This window comes from Sus scrofa, chromosome 14 (genome assembly GCF_000003025.6).
Source record: "Sus scrofa isolate TJ Tabasco breed Duroc chromosome 14, Sscrofa11.1, whole genome shotgun sequence".
NCBI lineage: Eukaryota > Metazoa > Chordata > Mammalia > Artiodactyla > Suidae > Sus > Sus scrofa.
Window position 1 is genome coordinate 73,448,645 of NC_010456.5, and position 16,840 is coordinate 73,465,484.

General features: G+C 58.1%; 1 protein-coding gene across 1 annotated transcript in view; it reads left to right on the forward strand.

The window, feature by feature from the left end:
• Nucleotides 1-16,840, forward strand: part of PALD1 (phosphatase domain containing, paladin 1) — an 83,319-nt gene that overhangs the window by 47,657 nt on the left and 18,822 nt on the right. The window contains 17 exon segments of the mRNA XM_021073790.1: nt 462-641; nt 1,714-1,762; nt 1,765-1,842; nt 1,845-1,876; nt 2,971-3,131; nt 3,331-3,406; nt 4,016-4,167; nt 4,519-4,618; nt 4,806-4,910; nt 6,978-7,073; nt 7,516-7,644; nt 8,133-8,249; nt 8,329-8,484; nt 8,794-8,976; nt 10,087-10,227; nt 10,413-10,484; nt 13,386-13,526. Of these exon segments, the coding sequence (XP_020929449.1) occupies nt 462-641; nt 1,714-1,762; nt 1,765-1,842; nt 1,845-1,876; nt 2,971-3,131; nt 3,331-3,406; nt 4,016-4,167; nt 4,519-4,618; nt 4,806-4,910; nt 6,978-7,073; nt 7,516-7,644; nt 8,133-8,249; nt 8,329-8,484; nt 8,794-8,976; nt 10,087-10,227; nt 10,413-10,484; nt 13,386-13,526 (1,968 nt within the window).

The window sequence follows — 16,840 nt, forward strand, 5'->3', positions numbered from 1 at the left end:
TTTCTCTAGTTGATTCCTAGTGCCCCAGCTGTGACTCCCTTCTCGGGCCCCCTTTCCATGAGCTTCCTCTGGGGGGTGAGAGATGTTTGTCTTCTGCCTGGGGAGCTGCAGGCCCACTCAAGAGCCGGCTTCGATCTTCCATGTCCTCTCCCTGGAGTGCCTCTCCCTGCCCTCCTTTTTCAAGGCCTGGCCCAGATGCCACCTCCTGCTTGAAGCCTTCTCTGATTCCCCTTCAGGAGGAGTTGTCTTTCCTTTCCCCCCACTATTTGACACCACTGCCCCCGGCATCACAGATAGTCACGTATTTTGTCTGCCTTTTCCATGAGGCTGCAGACAACTTGAGCACCATGTCCCCTGCCCCATCTCCCTGCTCCATGTCTCCTGGGGCCTGGGACAGAGCTTCGTCTGTAAAGATGTCCCTGAGTCATTGGCGTGACCCCCAGAATTTCTCTCCCTACCAGGGACGCTACTTCCTGGTGCGGGATGTTGCCGAGAAGACGGACGTGCTGGGCACTCAGCAGAGCTGTGGGGCCCCCAACTTCCGGCAGGTGCGGGGTGGGGCCCCTGTGTTCGGCATGGGGCAGCCCAGCCTCTTGGGATTCAGGCGGGTCCTCCAGAAACTTCAGAAGGATGGACACAGGGTAAGCATGGCCACTGTCCAGGCAGGGGCCAAGCCCCCCAAATCTGGGCAAAGAGGTTTCTGGGAGGGGCAACTTCAGAGCCTCTGGAGGGACCGGGCCATATGGTGGGGAGGGTAACTGGTGACCAGAACCAGGCCCTGCCAGGCCTTGAATGCCATGATGGTCATTGTGGTCAGCATGACTGGGGAATTCTGGGTGAATGTTTATTGCATTGTCCCATATGGACATGGGAGCCCTGAGGTCAGAAGTCCCTTATACAGCTTACAGGATGATCACAGCTAACACTCATGTCCTCATGTCAGCCCTAGGAGGGTGGGGGAACCAAGGCCCAGCGAGGATCAGTGACAGAGCCCCTGAGTGGTGTCCCAAGACCCAGACACTTGAGACTCCCCGTGTCTGCTTTTAATAACTCCTCCCTCCTGCCTGATGTGGAGGCGGGGTTTTACGTGCCTCCAGGACAGAGGCTGAGGGTCTGCCGTGATTGCAGGCTCACGGTGGGCGACCTGAGTCTGATTTGACCTGGTTTAAGTTGGAGAGTCCTCGAGGGAACCAGAGTGGGGAGGGGCTGTTAACTGAGCTTGGACCCCATCTTGCCAGCAGTTTCCTCCAGGGCGGGGCCCGCCCCCATATCTGCCTGCTTGGTGCTCAGTGAATGAATGGTTGCAGGGTGGTGGCGGGCAGTTATTTCTTCAGCTGATGTTTATCAAGCACTTGACTTACCCAGGGCTTTGCGGTAGGAATTGTGGGGATGTGAAAATGACCAGGACAGAGAGGATCCTGTGGTCTAGGAAGGGAGAAAGATGTATGGATTGATAATGTTAATACAGAGCAAGAATTAACACTAGGAGATTCAGATGAAGGGCTGTTGGCCCTGAGAGGAGGGAGGGTCAGGAGCAGGTGGCATTTGGGCTGAACTTTGCTTCTGGGGTGGGATTCAGTTTACAGGGGTAGAGTGGGATGATGAGCCTATGGGGAGGGGGGACAGTCTACCTGAGGGCCGGAGGTGGGGCAGGGGGTCCGGGTGTCCACAGCGGGAGTGGTGATGGTTCCTCCCTGCTTGGGCTCCTGGCAGGCGTGCATCATCTTCTGTGTGCGGGAGGAGCCCGTGCTGTTTCTGCGTGCTGAGAGGACTTCGTGCCCTACACGCCTCGAGACAAGCAGAGTCTTCATGAGAACCTCCAGGGCCTCGGCCCGGGGTCCAGGCGGAGCGCTTGGAGCTGGCCATGCGGAAGGAGGTGGGGGCCACCGGTGTGGGTGGGAGGTCGCCCTCCCTGGCAGCCTTCAGACAGCTGAGTTGAGCCCCGGCCTACAGCCCTGCTTTGCTCTCCCGGGCCCATGCTCGCCCGCTTTTCTGCCTTGCTTGGGCGAGTGGCTGCTGCAAGGCCAGCTTGTGGGTGGCCAGGGGAAGGACTTCTCTTCCTGGTTCCGTTTGCCCCTTTGCCACTCTGCTTTTCTCCTCCAAACTCAGCTCCCTTATTTAGAAAAGGGTCTGGTGCAGGGAAAGAGTGCTAGACTAAAAGTCCCAAGATTGAAGTTCAGCCTCTGTGAGCTGTGAGGCCTGGGCTGGGGTATGCCCTTGATGGGCCTCTGTTGCTTTTTAATGTCACTCCTGTGACACATGGAAATTCCCAGGCTAGGGGTTCAGTCAGAGCTGCAGCTGCTGGCCTACACCACGGGCATAGCAATGCCAGAGTCAAGCCGGATCTGTGACCCACACCACAGCTCATGGCAATGCTGGATCCTTAACCCACTGAGGGAAGCCAAGGATGGAACCTGTGTCCTCTTGGATACTAGTTGGCTTCATTTCCGCTGAGCCACAACGGGAACTCTGAGCCTCTGTTCTGAGGCTCCATGGGGAGGGGAACAGCTGAAGAAATAACTGCCCTCCAGAGCGTGGCGGTTTGTCAGGGTCTCTGAGGCTGTGACACGCCACAGGGGTGTGGAAATAGAGCGTGGGGGTCATGGTGTCCCCCTTCTCCGAGACTCCACAGGGACAGAGACCACTCTGGCCCTGGTTGCCTCCCCATCTCCCTCTCAGGCCCCCTCCTCTTTAGCTCCCTCCCGTCCTTCAGTCTGGCGGTTTAGCTGGTTCCTGCTGCCCCTTCCAACCAGGCTCTAGTGTGGGCCATGTCACTCATGTGTAGGTGGCTGCCTTTGGGCCAGTGGCCACCCCGGTCCCATCAGGACTCCCAGGGCACAGGGGGCCCCTCTGGCCACGTAGGTCTCCCTGGAGGGGAAGCAGCCTGTCTGTGGCCTCTGCGTGGCCTTGGTGCTCCAGCGTTCAGCTGGACAGTCCCGTCACGGCCCCTGGCTCCCCACCTCCATCCAGATCCACGACTTTGCCCAGCTGAGCGAGAACACGTACTACGTGTACCACGACACCAACGACCTGAGGGGGGAGCCCCACACTGTGGCCGTCCGGGGCGAGGACGATGTGCACGTGACCGAGGAGGTGTATAAGCGGCCCCTCTTCCTGTGGCCCACCTACAGGTACAAGGGGCCTGTCCCATGTAGGACCCCAGCGTGACCGGCACGTGTGCTTGCTGGGTCTGCTCTCGGGCTGAGGCCTCAGTCTGGCCACCTGCAGGTTGGCCTGAGTTCCCCACACCTACCTGTCCCATGAGAATGAGGGGTGGGGGTGCCCGGGGTGTGTGGCCTATCTGATGGGCCGCTCCCTGTCACCTGGCAGGTACCACCGCCTGCCCCTGCCAGAGCAAGGGGCCCCTCTGGAAGCCCAGTTTGATGCCTTTGTCAGTGTCCTGCGGGTAAGTGAGGGCGGGAGAAGGGGGGGTAAGGGGGGGGCTGGTTCTTGGAGAGTGGGTCCAGGTTTTGGCTCTGTCTCCATGGAGATGCTAGGGTGGGTGTGGCCTCTGGAGGAAGGTGAAGGGGTCAGGTGTGTCAGTGTGTGTGTGTGTGTGTGTGTGTGTGTGTGTGTGTGTGTGTGTACACATTCTCTAATGTCAGCTGAGGGGGGCTGGATGGTAGCTGTGGCTCGGCTGCTAACTTGCAGTGTGATTTTGGACAAATTTAACTCTTCTAGGCCTCAAGCATCTCTTTTCTTTATTGGAGCTAAAAAGTCATACCCTCCAGTCATTGCCTGATATTTTCTGAGTTTTCTGCCGCAGCTGCCTTGGGAGGTCACCATGTTTAAGCTGCATCTCACAGCGGTGTAAATGTGACTGCTCTGAGCAGTTTCACCTCCAGGGCCTGGAAAAGGGGCAGGGCCTGTGCTTTTGGGTCAGTAGTGCAGGTGGAGCAGATCCTGCTGTGGGGTTTGGCCAAAGTGGCTGAGCTGCTGGTCTGGCCTCGCCTATCCACACACGCTGAGGGCTCTGCGGTCCCACCGTGACTCGCTATTCGTGGCCCTTCCCCAGGAGACCCCCAGCCTGCTGCTGCTCCGAGATGCCCACGGACCTCCTCCTGCGTTCCTCTTCAGCTGCCAGACGGGCGTGGGCAGGACCAACCTGGGCATGGTTCTTGGCACCCTCGTCCTGTTTCACCATAGCAGCACTGCCTTGAGGCCGGAGTGAGTGGCGTGGGACCCAGGGCCCCAAGGGGCTGTGCCCATGAGGGGCGGGGCGCTGCTGGGGACATATCAGGAGCCAAAGCTAAAGCTGGGAAATTGCACATCAGGGGTTCATTGCCTGCTGTGCCACAGACTTGCCTGGTGACCTGGAGGAAATTGCTTGACCTTTCTGGGCCTGTGTCCCAGGAGCAAATACCCCTCTCCCCCCACTGCCACCCTGATTCAGAAGGAAAACATGGAGCCTGCAGCCCGGTGGCTCTCAGTGGCCAGATGACTGGGTGGGTGTTGACGGCAGGGCCATCCTTGAAGCCTTTGGGTGTGCCAATTATGCCACGGCCCCTTCCTCGTCAGGTCTGTCCCCACGAAGACCAAGGCACTGGCCATGGAGCAGCTCCAGGTGGTCCAGAGCTTTCTCCACTTGGTGCCCCAGGGGAGAAGGATGGTGGAGGAGGTGAGTGAGGGGGGCCAGGCAAGGAGCTGAGACCTGTGGGGTCTCCTCCTCCCCTGACACCCCTCGCCTTCGGGCCAGTCATTCTCTTTGCCCCTCTCTCTTCTCTCCTCCCTCCTGCCATCTTTCCTTGGCCCTGCTCCCTTCCCCGCTGCTGTCCCCTCTTCCCTGCCTTGGTCCCTGGCATCAGGTGGACAGAGCCATCGCTGCCTGCGCAGAGTTGCACGACCTGAAGGAAGTTGTCTTGGAAAACCAGAAGGAGCTGGAGGGCGTCCGGCTGGAGAGCCTGGCCCAGGTGAGGCGCGGAGAGCTGCTGCTTTGGCCTGAGCCTGGCAGCCTTGTTCGGTTAGGTCTGCCGACTGGCTTTTCCTGATGGCTGCCTCTCCTGTGGGAAGAGCAGTTTTCAGAGGAAGGGGAGCTGGGGAGCTGGGCCCGCAGGAAGAGAGGAAGTTTACTTTCCCTGACCAGGACCCCTGCTGCAGAATAAACAGGATGGAGGAAGGGGCTGCTGGCGAGGTGCTGGGGGCCTCTGGCTCCAGATCCTTCCCAGGCTGCTCCTGGCTCCCCCTGCAAATAAAATCCTTGCTGTGTCTTTGGGAAGGCCGGGGTTTGGTCCAGCCGCTGCTTTGAGAAGAGTGATGGGCTCTGGGCTGTCTCAGCAGCCTTGTCCCTGTGCTCGGGGGAGAGGAGGTCGGCTTGACAGTGTTTGCATACAGCGCCTGGAAAGAATCTAGAGCCCGCAGAGCCTTTTTCTTCTTTAACACTTAAAAAATGTCTTTTGAAAGCAATATCGTATTATGGAAAATTGAGAAATTAGAGAAGGAAAACTTGCCTGTCATTTAAGCACAGCTGCTGTGGGCCTTTGGGCCTGGCTGCCTTCATTTCTGAGGTTCCTGATGTTCTCATGTGGGTGCCCAGGGCACGTTTACACCCTGCTTGTTTCACGTACGGCCGTCTTTCCTGTGTTTCACGTGCCGTCTTTTCTGTACCTGCTTGTCACTGAGGTTTTTACTGGCTGTGTAACCAAAGCCATTGCATGGCTCAGCCATCGTTGGCCTGGCAGGCTAGGAGCAGGACCCCGGCCCGATTGCTGGCATTCTCTTCCTGGCTCTGCCACCAGCTGGGTGGATATGGGCTACCTGCTTGATCGCTCAGTGCCTTGGTTTCCCCACTTTTAAAAGGGGGGCCTCTAACGATCACTGCGCCGTAGGGGTGTTGTGAAGATGAGATGGGCTAAGATCACAAAGCATTGGAAGGGAGCCCAGCAGAGCAGGTGGTCCTGGACTGTCACCTGCGGGGATTTACTCAGCAGGCCCCTTCTTTTAGCACAGTGGCGTCACCAGTGTAAATACTTTGTATTGAGCCTCTTCATTTATAAAGATGAGGCTTTTGTGCATTTAGGATTTTTCCCCTTATAAGGTTTAGATTAAGGGTTGACAGACTCTGGTCCATGGGCCAAAATCCAACCCACACCTGTTTTGGTAAATAGGTTTTGTTGGAACACACCTTGTCTGTCCATTTATATACTGTCTATGGCTCTCTTAGGCTGCTGGGGTGGAGTTGAGCTGTTGCAACACAGATTGTGTGGCCTGCAAACCTAGAATATTTATTGTCTGGCTTTTTTTTTTTTTTTTTTGGCCTGTGGCATATGGAAGCTCCTGGGCCACGGATTGAATCCAAGCCACAGCTGCTGCGACGTATGGCACAGCTGCGGCAATGCCAGATCCTTAACCTGCAGTGGAACTTCTGTCTGGCCTTTTATAGAATCAAAGTTTGCCGACCACTGGCCTAGATTCCCAAAGACGGGACTGAACATCATCCAAGGGCATGCCCTTTCTTTTGGGACTGAACACTCTCCCTTACCATCCAGAAGCTTGATCTGACCCAAGGAGAAGCCTGAGATCCACAAGTGGAGAGAGGGGCCCTTGGAATTCTCTATGACAGCCCCCTGCCCAGGGGATGCTGGGATGAGGAGCGTCACACTCTTAAGCGAGGGCCTCTGGATCAAGGAAGATTGTTTGAGCACTTGCTGCTTCAGCGCAGATGGTGGCAGTGTTGGAGCAGAGCGGGGAGCGCCAGCTTGTCTCTAGGCACAGAGCCTGCAGGGAGGCAGACCCACATCTGCAGCTGTAATGCCTGCTCTAGTCACCAGCTCTCCCTGCACCACAGAGAAACTGTAGCATGTGGCATGGGGTTAGATGTCGGAAGAACTTTCAACCTGGGAGAGCGGTGTTATCAAGGGAGGGATAGAGTGTCTTCTGAGAATTTCTGAGGCTTAACTCCTGCCCCTTGGGGATGGGGATGGGCGGCCTGAGCATCCCCATCTTGACTACCTGCCGCCCTTCCCATCCTCTTCTCTCAGGGAAGTGGCAGCCAGCACGGTGTCCGGCAGAGGGCGCTGTGGAGCCTGGAGCGCTACTTCTACCTGATCCTGTTTAACTACTATCTCCATGAGCAGGTGGGGCCCTCGGGGGTGAGTGGACCCACGCCCCTTCTCCTGGAGCCTCTCCAGCTTCCCCACACAGTGACTGGCATGAGGTTGAGGGGGACCCCTGTGGAGCTGAGGAGGGGTGAGGGGACATGCGTGTTGGTTCCAGAGGAAGGAAGGCGGGTATTGGGGGGGGGGCAAGGGGAATCTAGATAGAGGGGTGGTCCCTGAGCAGGTCAGCCAAGGGAGACCCCACCTCTCTTTCCTCTGGGCCCGTCTCTGTCCCCATAGTCAGGGCATCGGGGCTTGGCACCATCTCGCTTCAGACTTCTGGTCCTCTCTCCCCACCCCTCGTCCCTGCCCTGGGCCGAGATGGCTGTCTCCTGGGGCTCCCCCACCACAGGGCAGGCAGGGAGAGTTTGGGGTGGCCCTGTGCCCCTGAACCCCCATCTCTCTCTGCCTCGGGCTGTAGTACCCGCTGGCTTTTGCCCTCAGTTTCAGCCGCTGGCTGTGTGCCCATCCTGAACTCTACCGCCTGCCTATGACACTAAGCTCAGTGGAGCCTGTGGCCCCCGGGGACCTCATCGCCACGGGCTCCCTGGTGAGTGTGGCTGGCTGGCTGGGAAGTGGGAGTGGGTGTAGATGTGGGCTGGGGCTAGTAGAGCCGGGTTCCTGTGGGGTTGAACTAAGCATTGCCCTCCCAGGAGGCAAAGGAGTGACAGCCTGTGGCGGTGTCGGGATCTTCCTGTGAACAAAACGGGGCCATTCTCAGGCCCTAAGAAGTGGCTGCAGCTCTGCTTGCTATTCCAATACCCGCTTCTCATTCTCAAGCCCACGTGCTCTGGGCAGGGAGTCAGGAGACCTGGTTCTGGTATCTTTGCCGCCAGGGTCTCACCTTTGAGCCTCAGCTTCCTCATCTGGAGAATGCGCACCATCGCTCTTTTTGCCAGGGTCGTTGTGAAGCTCCAGGGTGCAAAAGTGCTTTGTAAACTGTAAAGCGCTGGTGGTCCCACCCCTCCGCCCACCTTGGGCTGGGCTCTGAACCTCAGTGGGTTGCTGTGGGTCCCAGGTTTGCCGCTCTCCCTGCAGGGGGTGGATGACCTCATCTCCCCGGATGCACTCAGCACCGTCAGAGAGATGGATGTGGCCAACTTCCGGCGGGTGCCCCGTATGCCCATCTACGGCACGGCGCAGCCCAGTGCCAAGGTGACCACCCAGTGGGCCTGCTTGTGGGGTGGGCGAGGGAGGAGCTGAGCCCTTTCACTAACCGCCCCTTGTCCCCCAGGCCCTGGGGAGTATCCTGGCCTACCTGACTGACACCAGGAGGAAGCTGCGGCAGGTCGTGTGGGTCAGCCTGAGGGAGGAGGCTGTGTTGGAGTGTGATGGGCACACCCACAGCCTGCGGTGGCCTGGGCCCCCCATGGCCCCCCATCAGCTGGAGGTGAGGCCCTCCTGCCTTATAAGCACCCCTGCCTTGGAGGTCTTCTGGGGAGGTGGCCTGCAAGGGTCTTCAGGAGCTTCCATGCTCCCCTTGTGCAGATGGAAAAATTGATTAGCAGTCCGGGGGTGTGGCTGATTCAGGACCCCATGCTGGCCGCCCTCTCCCCAGCTTGGGGCCTGGCTCTGAACCTTGAGGCTCTAGAATGGGCTGGGATCGGCCCGGAAGCCTGCCTCGTCCTGGCTGCAGCAGGCTCTGGGCTGTCAGGGGGTGGCCTCAGCGGCCTGAGCCCTCTGTTCTCCTCTCCCCTAGAACCTAGAGACCCAGCTGAAGGCTCACCTGAGCACGCCCCTCCCAGGGGCGGAGGGCCCCCGGACCCGCAGGTTCCAGACATGCCTCACCATGCAGGAGGTCTTCAGCCAGCAGCGTGGGGCCTGCCCTGGCCTCACCTACCACCGCATCCCTGTGCCAGACTTCTGCGCCCCCCGTGAGGAGGTGAGGGGCTGTGTGGCTGAGGCCCCTGGGGAGGGACAGGACGCCCTCCTGCCTCCCTGGGGCCTGGGCTGTGGATATTGCTCCCCTGAGGGACTAAGCTTGTTCTACAAAGTTTCAGATGGACCCAGGTGGTCTATTCACATGCCTTCCAGGCTGTGTGTGTGTGTTTATTACGTGTTGTAGGTGTGCGGGAGGGTGGGTGAGCAAGCACTTCCCTGGTCTTGGTGGAGTTTGTGTGTCTGTCGGGAATGTGTTGGGAGGGCGTGTGTGTGCGGATTGTGTATATGTATGTGGTGTGTCTGTGTCTGTGGAGGCCGTGATGTACCTCTCGTCTTTACTAGGGGATGTGTGTGCGGAGAGAGTGTCTTGCGGGGAGGTATGTGTGGTGTGGTGTGTGTTGTGTGGGGTTTGTAGAGGAGGATGCGTGGAATGCCGTGTGTGACTGAGGGTGTTTGTGTGAGCGTGTGGTATCTGCAGGTTTCTGCCTGTGGATGTCACTGTAGCCTGTGTATCTTTAAGGTGTGTGTGGTGTGTGTGTCAGGGATGTATTATGTGGGGCTCTCTGTGTGCCTGTGTGATATGTCAGTTGTTTGCATCACGTGTCTGTGTCTGTCTGTGCAGGGCCTGTGATGTGCCCTGTGTGATGGGTGGTGATGGGGCTTCTATTTCCCCCTCCCTTTGCCCTGCGGGTCTGGCTGCCTGTAGTTTGTTGCCCCCTAGTGGCCGAGCCCTGCCATGATCAGCTGAGGTGGGGACTTCCCTCTATCTGGGACTTGGGTTGGGTCCACCTCACATGGGCAGTAGGGCTGGGGTGCAGGACATGGTGCATGGTGGGCAGCGTGTTTGCTCACAGTCCAATCCCGGGGTGGGAGCTGGACTGCACATAGGGTGTAACTCTTTATGTGCGCACAGTCTTGTGTGCATACACCCCAGTGAGTTCAGTGTGTGTATTCAAGGTTTTGAGCCAGCAGAGCCAGGCTTGGGGCACACACTCCCAGGACAGCGGTTGGGTTGCCATTGGGACGGATGGGGCGGGGGTGTGGGCCAGCTTGGGAGTGTAATCCTGCAGCCGGGAGCATGGCTGACTCAGACCTCGGTCTCCCGGTGCAGGATTTTGACAGGCTGCTGGAGGCCCTGCAGGCTGCCCTTGCCAAGGACCCGGGTACTGGCTTCGTGTTCAGCTGCCTCAGCGGCCAGGGCCGGACCACGACCGCCATGGTGGTGGCTGTGCTTGTCTTCTGGCACATCCAAGTACGTGCGGCCTCCTGTGTGAGAACAGGGATCTGCCCAGGCAGGGTGGGCGTCAGTCCCTGGGGACCTGGACCATGGTGGGTGGATGGGGGCAGAGCCCTCTCCGGTCAGCCCTGGGCAGGCCCTCGGTCAGGGCTCTGGGCGTCGGGAGAGGTGCTCCCAGCCCAGCAGCTGTCCTCCCTTAGGGCTTCCCCGAGGTGGGCGAGGAGGAGCTCGTGAGTGTGCCTGACGCCAAGTTCACCAAGGGCGAGTTTGAGGTGAGCACGCTCCGTGGGGACTCCACGGGATACCTGGGGGAGGGGAGAGGATGCGTCTTCCTGGCAGGTCTGGAAGCACCATTGCCTGCTTCCACCTCATCATATCACTGCCTCCTATTCCCATTTCACAGATGAGCAAACCAAGGCACGGGGCAGCTTGGCCCTGGCAGATGGCCTTGGAGAAGTGGGGGCTGGTATACCCCAGTCTTCCTGGCTCTGCTGCTGGGCTGCTGTGTGCCCTGGGGAGGCCATCTGGCCCCCACTGGCTGGGTAACATTGACAACAACCTCTCAGGCACCTGGGACCCAGCTGTGGTTGGTGACCTTGGTGGTCGGCTCCTGCCCACCTGGCCAGCCTCACCCCATGCCCCTCCCCTGCCCTCCCTGCTGTCCTGACACCCTGGCCTTGGTGCAGTTTCCCATACTTGCCAAGCTCTTTCAGCTTCTGAGTCTTTTTTTTTTTTTGTTGTTGTTGTTGTTGCTATTTCTTGGGCCGCTCCCGCAGCATATGGAGGTTCCCAGGCTAGGGGTCCAATCGGAGCTGTAGCCACCGGCCTACGCCAGAGCCACAGCAACGCGGGATCCGAGCCACATCTGCAACCTACACCACAGCTCACGGCAACGCCGGATCGTTAACCCACTGAGCAAGGGCAGGGACCGAACCCGCAACCTCATGGTTCCTAGTCGGATTCGTTAACCACTGCGCCACGACGGGAACTCCAGGACTCTCTTCTCACCACCCAGTCTTGGGTCAGGAGCTCTGGGTGCCCTGCCTTCCTCACCCTTCAAGCCCTCAGCGTGAGATGCCCTTTGTACTTCCAGTTGACAGATGAGGAAACTGGGGTGTGGGGAGCCAAGCTATCACCTTGGAGCCATGTCAGAGGGGCGACAGGGTCAGAGCACAGGCCAGGTGGTTGACCTCTGAGTCAGGGTTCTAAAGTTACATCATATGACCCCAGAGACACTCCTGTACCCACGTCCTCACCTACTCCAAGACATTCTCTTGTCTGGACCAGCTTCCTTTGTAATTAATTCAGGCCCATTGAGCCCACATTCCAGTGGAGCATTCAATAGAGTGTGGAGAGAGCTGAAGGTGCAGCTGGGGGAGTCCAGGAAGGCTTCGTGGAGGAGATGACCTATGAGTGCATTTTAGGAAGATGTGTCCGTCTGCCGGGGCAGGGGGTGAGTGGAGGGATAGTTTGCAGAGGGGATCAAGCATGCCAAGCACAAGTCTGGAAAGGGCAGGAACTGTGGAAGGCTGCAGTTGGCCAGAATGGAAGGAGGCAGGGCTGACGTGGGGACCCCTGATTCTGAGGACCCTGGGGGGCCCAACTGTGTGTTTGACCCTAATCTTGAGGCCAGCAGGGAAATAGGGGTCCTGATAGATTCTCATTCTGGGGGACCAGTGTGTGGAAGAGGGAGTGGAGAGGCTGGGCCTGAGTGAGGAGGGGCCGCCCTGTGAACAGGAGATGCCCAGGCCCCATTGGTCAGTCTTGGGGGCCATTGGTCATGGGAGAAGAGAGACATCCAGGATGACCTGGGGTTTCTAGCTGGTGCTGGTGACAGCCGTGGAGATGACGAATTGAAGAAGAGGAGTGATTTAAGGGGAGAGGCTAGGAGTTTGGCTCTGCCTGGAGACCTTCCCCCAGGCCTTGCTGGGGACTTGTCTGTAGCCCATGCTCCTTTCAAGGGAGGTGTCCGCCCTAGAGCTCCAGACCTGGCTGTGGCCCGAGCCACATTAGCCGAGGGTCCTCCCAGGCAATGGGTTCTCTCTCCTCCCATTGGGCTGAAGCCCAACCCTGCCCATATTCTCACCCTGGGTAGGTTCCTCCTGAGAACCACAGGGTAAGGGAGAGCCTCGCTGCCACTACCCCACTGGGACCCACTCGTGGAGATGGGCCAGAGTGAGAGCAGGGTGCGTGGGGTAGGAATCTGCTCTTTCGTTTGCTTAACATTGTGCATGGGGCGCCTCCTGGCTGGAAGCTCTTGCTCTCAGGGATCAGGGGGACTTCTCGTCCTGTGGGTGCTGGTGGCAACAGCGAGGACATGGAGCTCAGCAGCTCTTGACACCAGGGCTCTGAATGGACTGAGTTGGGCTGCTGGGTAGGCACTGAGGGGGCCCCAGGAAGGCATTGAAGCTGTGGGAGGGGTTATGATTGAGGCTGGGGTGGAAGGGCAGTGGGGTCAGGCATTGGGGGACCTTGTAGACTTCAGAGGGCTTTCGGTTTTTATGCTGAGGGAAGGGAGCCAGGAAGAGACCGAAGCCAGGAATTTTACAAAAGAGACACGCTCACATTTATACTTTGGGAAGACCCCTCTGCCTGCCAGGGAGGGGAGGAGGGGGGCTGCTGCGGTGGAGGTGAGAGGTGATGCAGGCCTGGCTTGGTGCTGCCGTGGGGGTGCAGGGTAGACAGATTTGGAGGGGGGTCCATAGGGGTGTGGTCAGGAGGGCGACTGAGGGCAGGAGCCCTGCCCTGAGCAGTAACCTCAGCGGGCCTCAGTTTACATCAGAGGAGTGGGGTCCCCAGAGCTGAGTGTCCCCACAGTGCCTGGGGGCCGCTGTGGAGTGGACAGGGAGCTGGCAGGGCCCCCGCAGGGCTTATCATCCACGCTCTCCTCGCCCCACCAGCCCCAGTTACAGGACAGCTGTCTGTCGTATGGATTAGAGTCCTGGATAAGGTTTTGTTGGTGGCAAGGTTCCTACAGCTTAAAAAATAAGCACCTTGGGAGCCCTGGGGCCTCAGAGAGATCCGGCAAAGCCCTTGTTCCCCATCTGAGAACCGAGGGCCAGTCCGGGCCGGTTTTGAGGCCCTTGGTGTGGGGTGAGCCTGTCGCCAGGGCCGGAGACCCTGCCCTGCCCCCTTGGCTTCCGCGCCGCTCATCTCCCGTCCTCTGGCCCCAGGTGGTGATGAAGGTGGTGCAGCTGCTTCCCGACGGGCACCGTGTGAAGAAGGAGGTGGACGCGGCGCTGGACACGGTCAGTGAGACCATGACGCCCATGCACTACCACCTGCGCGAGATCATCATCTGCACCTTCCGCCAGGTGAGCCCCGCCCAGGAGGCAGCCAGTGTGGGCACAGGGTGGCAATGGGGCCCACGGGACCCCCAGGGGTTCTCGGGCACTTCTCCACCTTCTGGAAGTGGCGGCGATCCCTGCCGTGGAAGCACTCCCTGCCCTGGCTGCCTTCTGGGGCGCACGGCCGGGTGTGGGCAGGGGTGATCTTCAGGGTATTTAACAGCGGCTGTGGGCCTGGGACTGTTGAGGATGCGACCAGTCAGAGGGAACACCTTGTCCTAGAGCGCTGTGGTGCCAGGCAATCGCCCTCCAGTTTCTGGGCCACGGGGGGCTCTGAGGGTCCTGGGGGACCTGGGCTGGAGGCAGGCGGGCAGATGAGGCCCCTGTGCGGCCCTGGAGAGTGGTTGTTTAATGCCCAGCAGGGAAGCAGGTCAGTGTTCTCACAGCTGATGCTGCCTGAGGGACTGGGTTTTTTTTTTTTTTTTTTCTCTTTTTAATCTTTTTAGGGCTGTACCTGCGGCATATGGAGGTTCCTAGGCTAGGGGTTGAATCAGCTGGAGCCGCCGGCCTATACCACAGACACAGCAACGCCAGATCTGAGCCGCATCTGTGACCCACACCACAGCTCATGCAATGCCGGATCCTTAACCCATTGAACAAGGCCAGGGATCAAACCCACATCCTCATGGATACATGTTGGGTTTGTTACTGCTAAACCATGACAGGAACTGGGCGTTTAATCAAAGAAATCAGAAATTTTCTATAAAAGTCCGGATTTCATATAGAAATTCAGATTTATAGCCTACCTAGAAAAAGTGTGCCCTCCAGTTGGCTGTGGTCCCCAGCGCTCTTTCACACGCAGACCACCTGGCCCAGTGGTGTAACCCACCAGGCTGCTGTGGGCATCAGTGTGGAGGTGGTCCCTGGTCTCTGGGCGGAGCATGCTGACCTGCCTAATTCTGTTCTTCTCTGGCCCAGTGAACTTGTTTGGCCTCTGGGGCAGAGGAGGGTGCTGGAGTGGGGTTGGGGGGCAACTGTGTGGGGAGCCAAGGATTCGAGAAGACTGTGCCCGAAGTGAGGACCACCCCCTGGTGCCGACATTGTGCTCTCTGCTGCTGGCCAGCGGTCCCCAAGGTCAGCTCCTGCCTGTGGCCCCTACAGAGGAGGGGCAGCTCCAAGCCAGCCCCGTGCTCAGCCTGCACCCAGCTCATGTTGTGAACGGCTTCACTCAGGGTCATGGATCAGACTGTGTTTCAGAAAAAGGGCCACTTGGAGTCGGGCTATGCCCAAGGTCAGAGATCAGTTGGAAGGGCTGCCAGGTTTTTGGGCACGGGGAGGGTGGTTAAGGAGTTTCGGAAAGTGGGCTTTGCAGAGCTTTGGAAGATGGACTAGTTTTCTCCAGGGCCAGCAGCTCCATTGTATCCCCTTTGGAGTTGCCTGTGGGTTTCATTCGTGGTGGTTTCATATCCTGCCACCCTGAGTGACTGAGCTGATTCAGTAGACAAGAGGCACTGAGAGGGCCGAGGACAGAGGCTTCCGTGTCCCTCTGTACTGGAGACTCAAGTCGTGGAAAAGGAGTGCCTAGCTCTGCTTCAGAGCACTGTGGGCCCCTCCCCACACTGGCCCCACGGTGTCAGAGTCCCTCCTCCACATCCCGTCCTTCCAGCCCTGCTGGCTCTTCACTGCCTTCAGGCAATCCGGGTATCCCACACACATTCCCCCAAAATGATAGGCACCCCTTTTCCCGGAGCTCTGCAGCTGTGGGTGTTCACTGTGGGGCACACGGAGGGTGCATCGGGAGCATGAGGGGACACGAGCCACAGGGAGAGAGGAGAGCTATAATGAGAGCCGGGGGAAGGCACTCCAGGTGGGAGGGCTGCATGGGCAAAGAGTCAGAAGCCAAAAGATGCAAAGTAAATTCAGAGGCAGTGAAGGTGCTTTGGTGCCCACGAACACTTTGTGTTGGAAGTTGTCAGAGATGAGGTTGGATGGGTAGGTTGGCTCTATTCTGCTGGAGTGGGAGTGAAGCAGGGTGGGTTGGGACTCTGTTTAGCAGTAGGTGCTCTGGCTGCCTTTGGTGGGTGCCTTTGGGGTGTGGGGTATTTATTGAGGAGGCACGAAGCAGAGCTAGCAGAGGCCTCTCACCTCTTTCCTCCAGGCCTGCCTCACCCACAGGCCAGGTTAGTGCCAGTCTCTGCAGTGGGAGGATGGAAATCCCTGAGCCCATCCCCGGGCTTCCTGGTGGTGATGGGGTGGGTGGGGCCAAGGGCCAGTGGCCAGTAGAAACAAGATGTAAAGTCATTCCCCAATTTGGCCACCAGGTGGCACCAGTGAGCTCTGCTTGGGCCAAACTCTCAAGAGCTGAAGAGCAGAGGGGCCTGAGACATCCTGTAAGGCAGCCTTTCTCACCCTGGCTACAAGTAGATTTACCTGGGAGCTTTAAATCAAATCCATGCCTGAGCTCCATCCCCAGAGAGTCTGATTTAGTTAATCTACTGGAGGCCAGGGCATGGGTCTTTTCTTAATATTTGCCAAGTACAGTGAGGGTTAAGATCCACATATTCTAAGTAGGGGTCCCCAGCTTTAGCGAGGTTCTGTATCCCTGAAGGACTTGTTAAAATGCATGTTGCCGGGTCTACTTCTGAGCTCTTGATTCTGTAGGTTTAGGTGTCTAGCAAGCATCATCTAGCTCCTGATGCCTCTAGGTGGGGACCATACCAGTGATCTGCCGCTGGACTGTCTCACCCTCTTGTGCTCTCTCTCTCTTTTTTTTCCTCTTTGGCTATACCTGCAGCCTGCAGAAGTTCCTGGGCCAGGGATCAAACCACTGCCAAAGCAGTGACAGCACTGGATCCTTAACCCCATGCACTGCAAGGGAACTCTGCCTTTCCTTTTATAACAGATTTATCAAGATCTAACTCAAATGCCACACAATTCCCTTGTTTAAAGTGTGCAGATCAGGAGTTCCCATTGTGGCTCAGCGGCAGCGAACCCAGCTAGTATCCATGAGGAAGCAGGTTTGATCCTTGCCCTTGCTCAGTGGGTTAAGGATCTAGCATTGCCATGCGCTGTGGTGTAGGCCAACACCTGTAGCTCCAATTCAACCCTAGCCTGGGAACCTCCATATGCTACAGGTGCGGCCCTAAAAAGACAAAAAAAAAAAAGAATGTGCCTGCCAGTGGTTTCTGCACATTCACAGAGCTGCATAACCATCATTACCTCAATCAAGCTTAGGACATTTTCATCACCCCTAAGAGACACCTCTCACACGCATTCATAGTCTTTCCCATTTCCCTCTTCCCCCAGCCCTCGGCAACCACCAATCTACTTTCTGTCTCTGG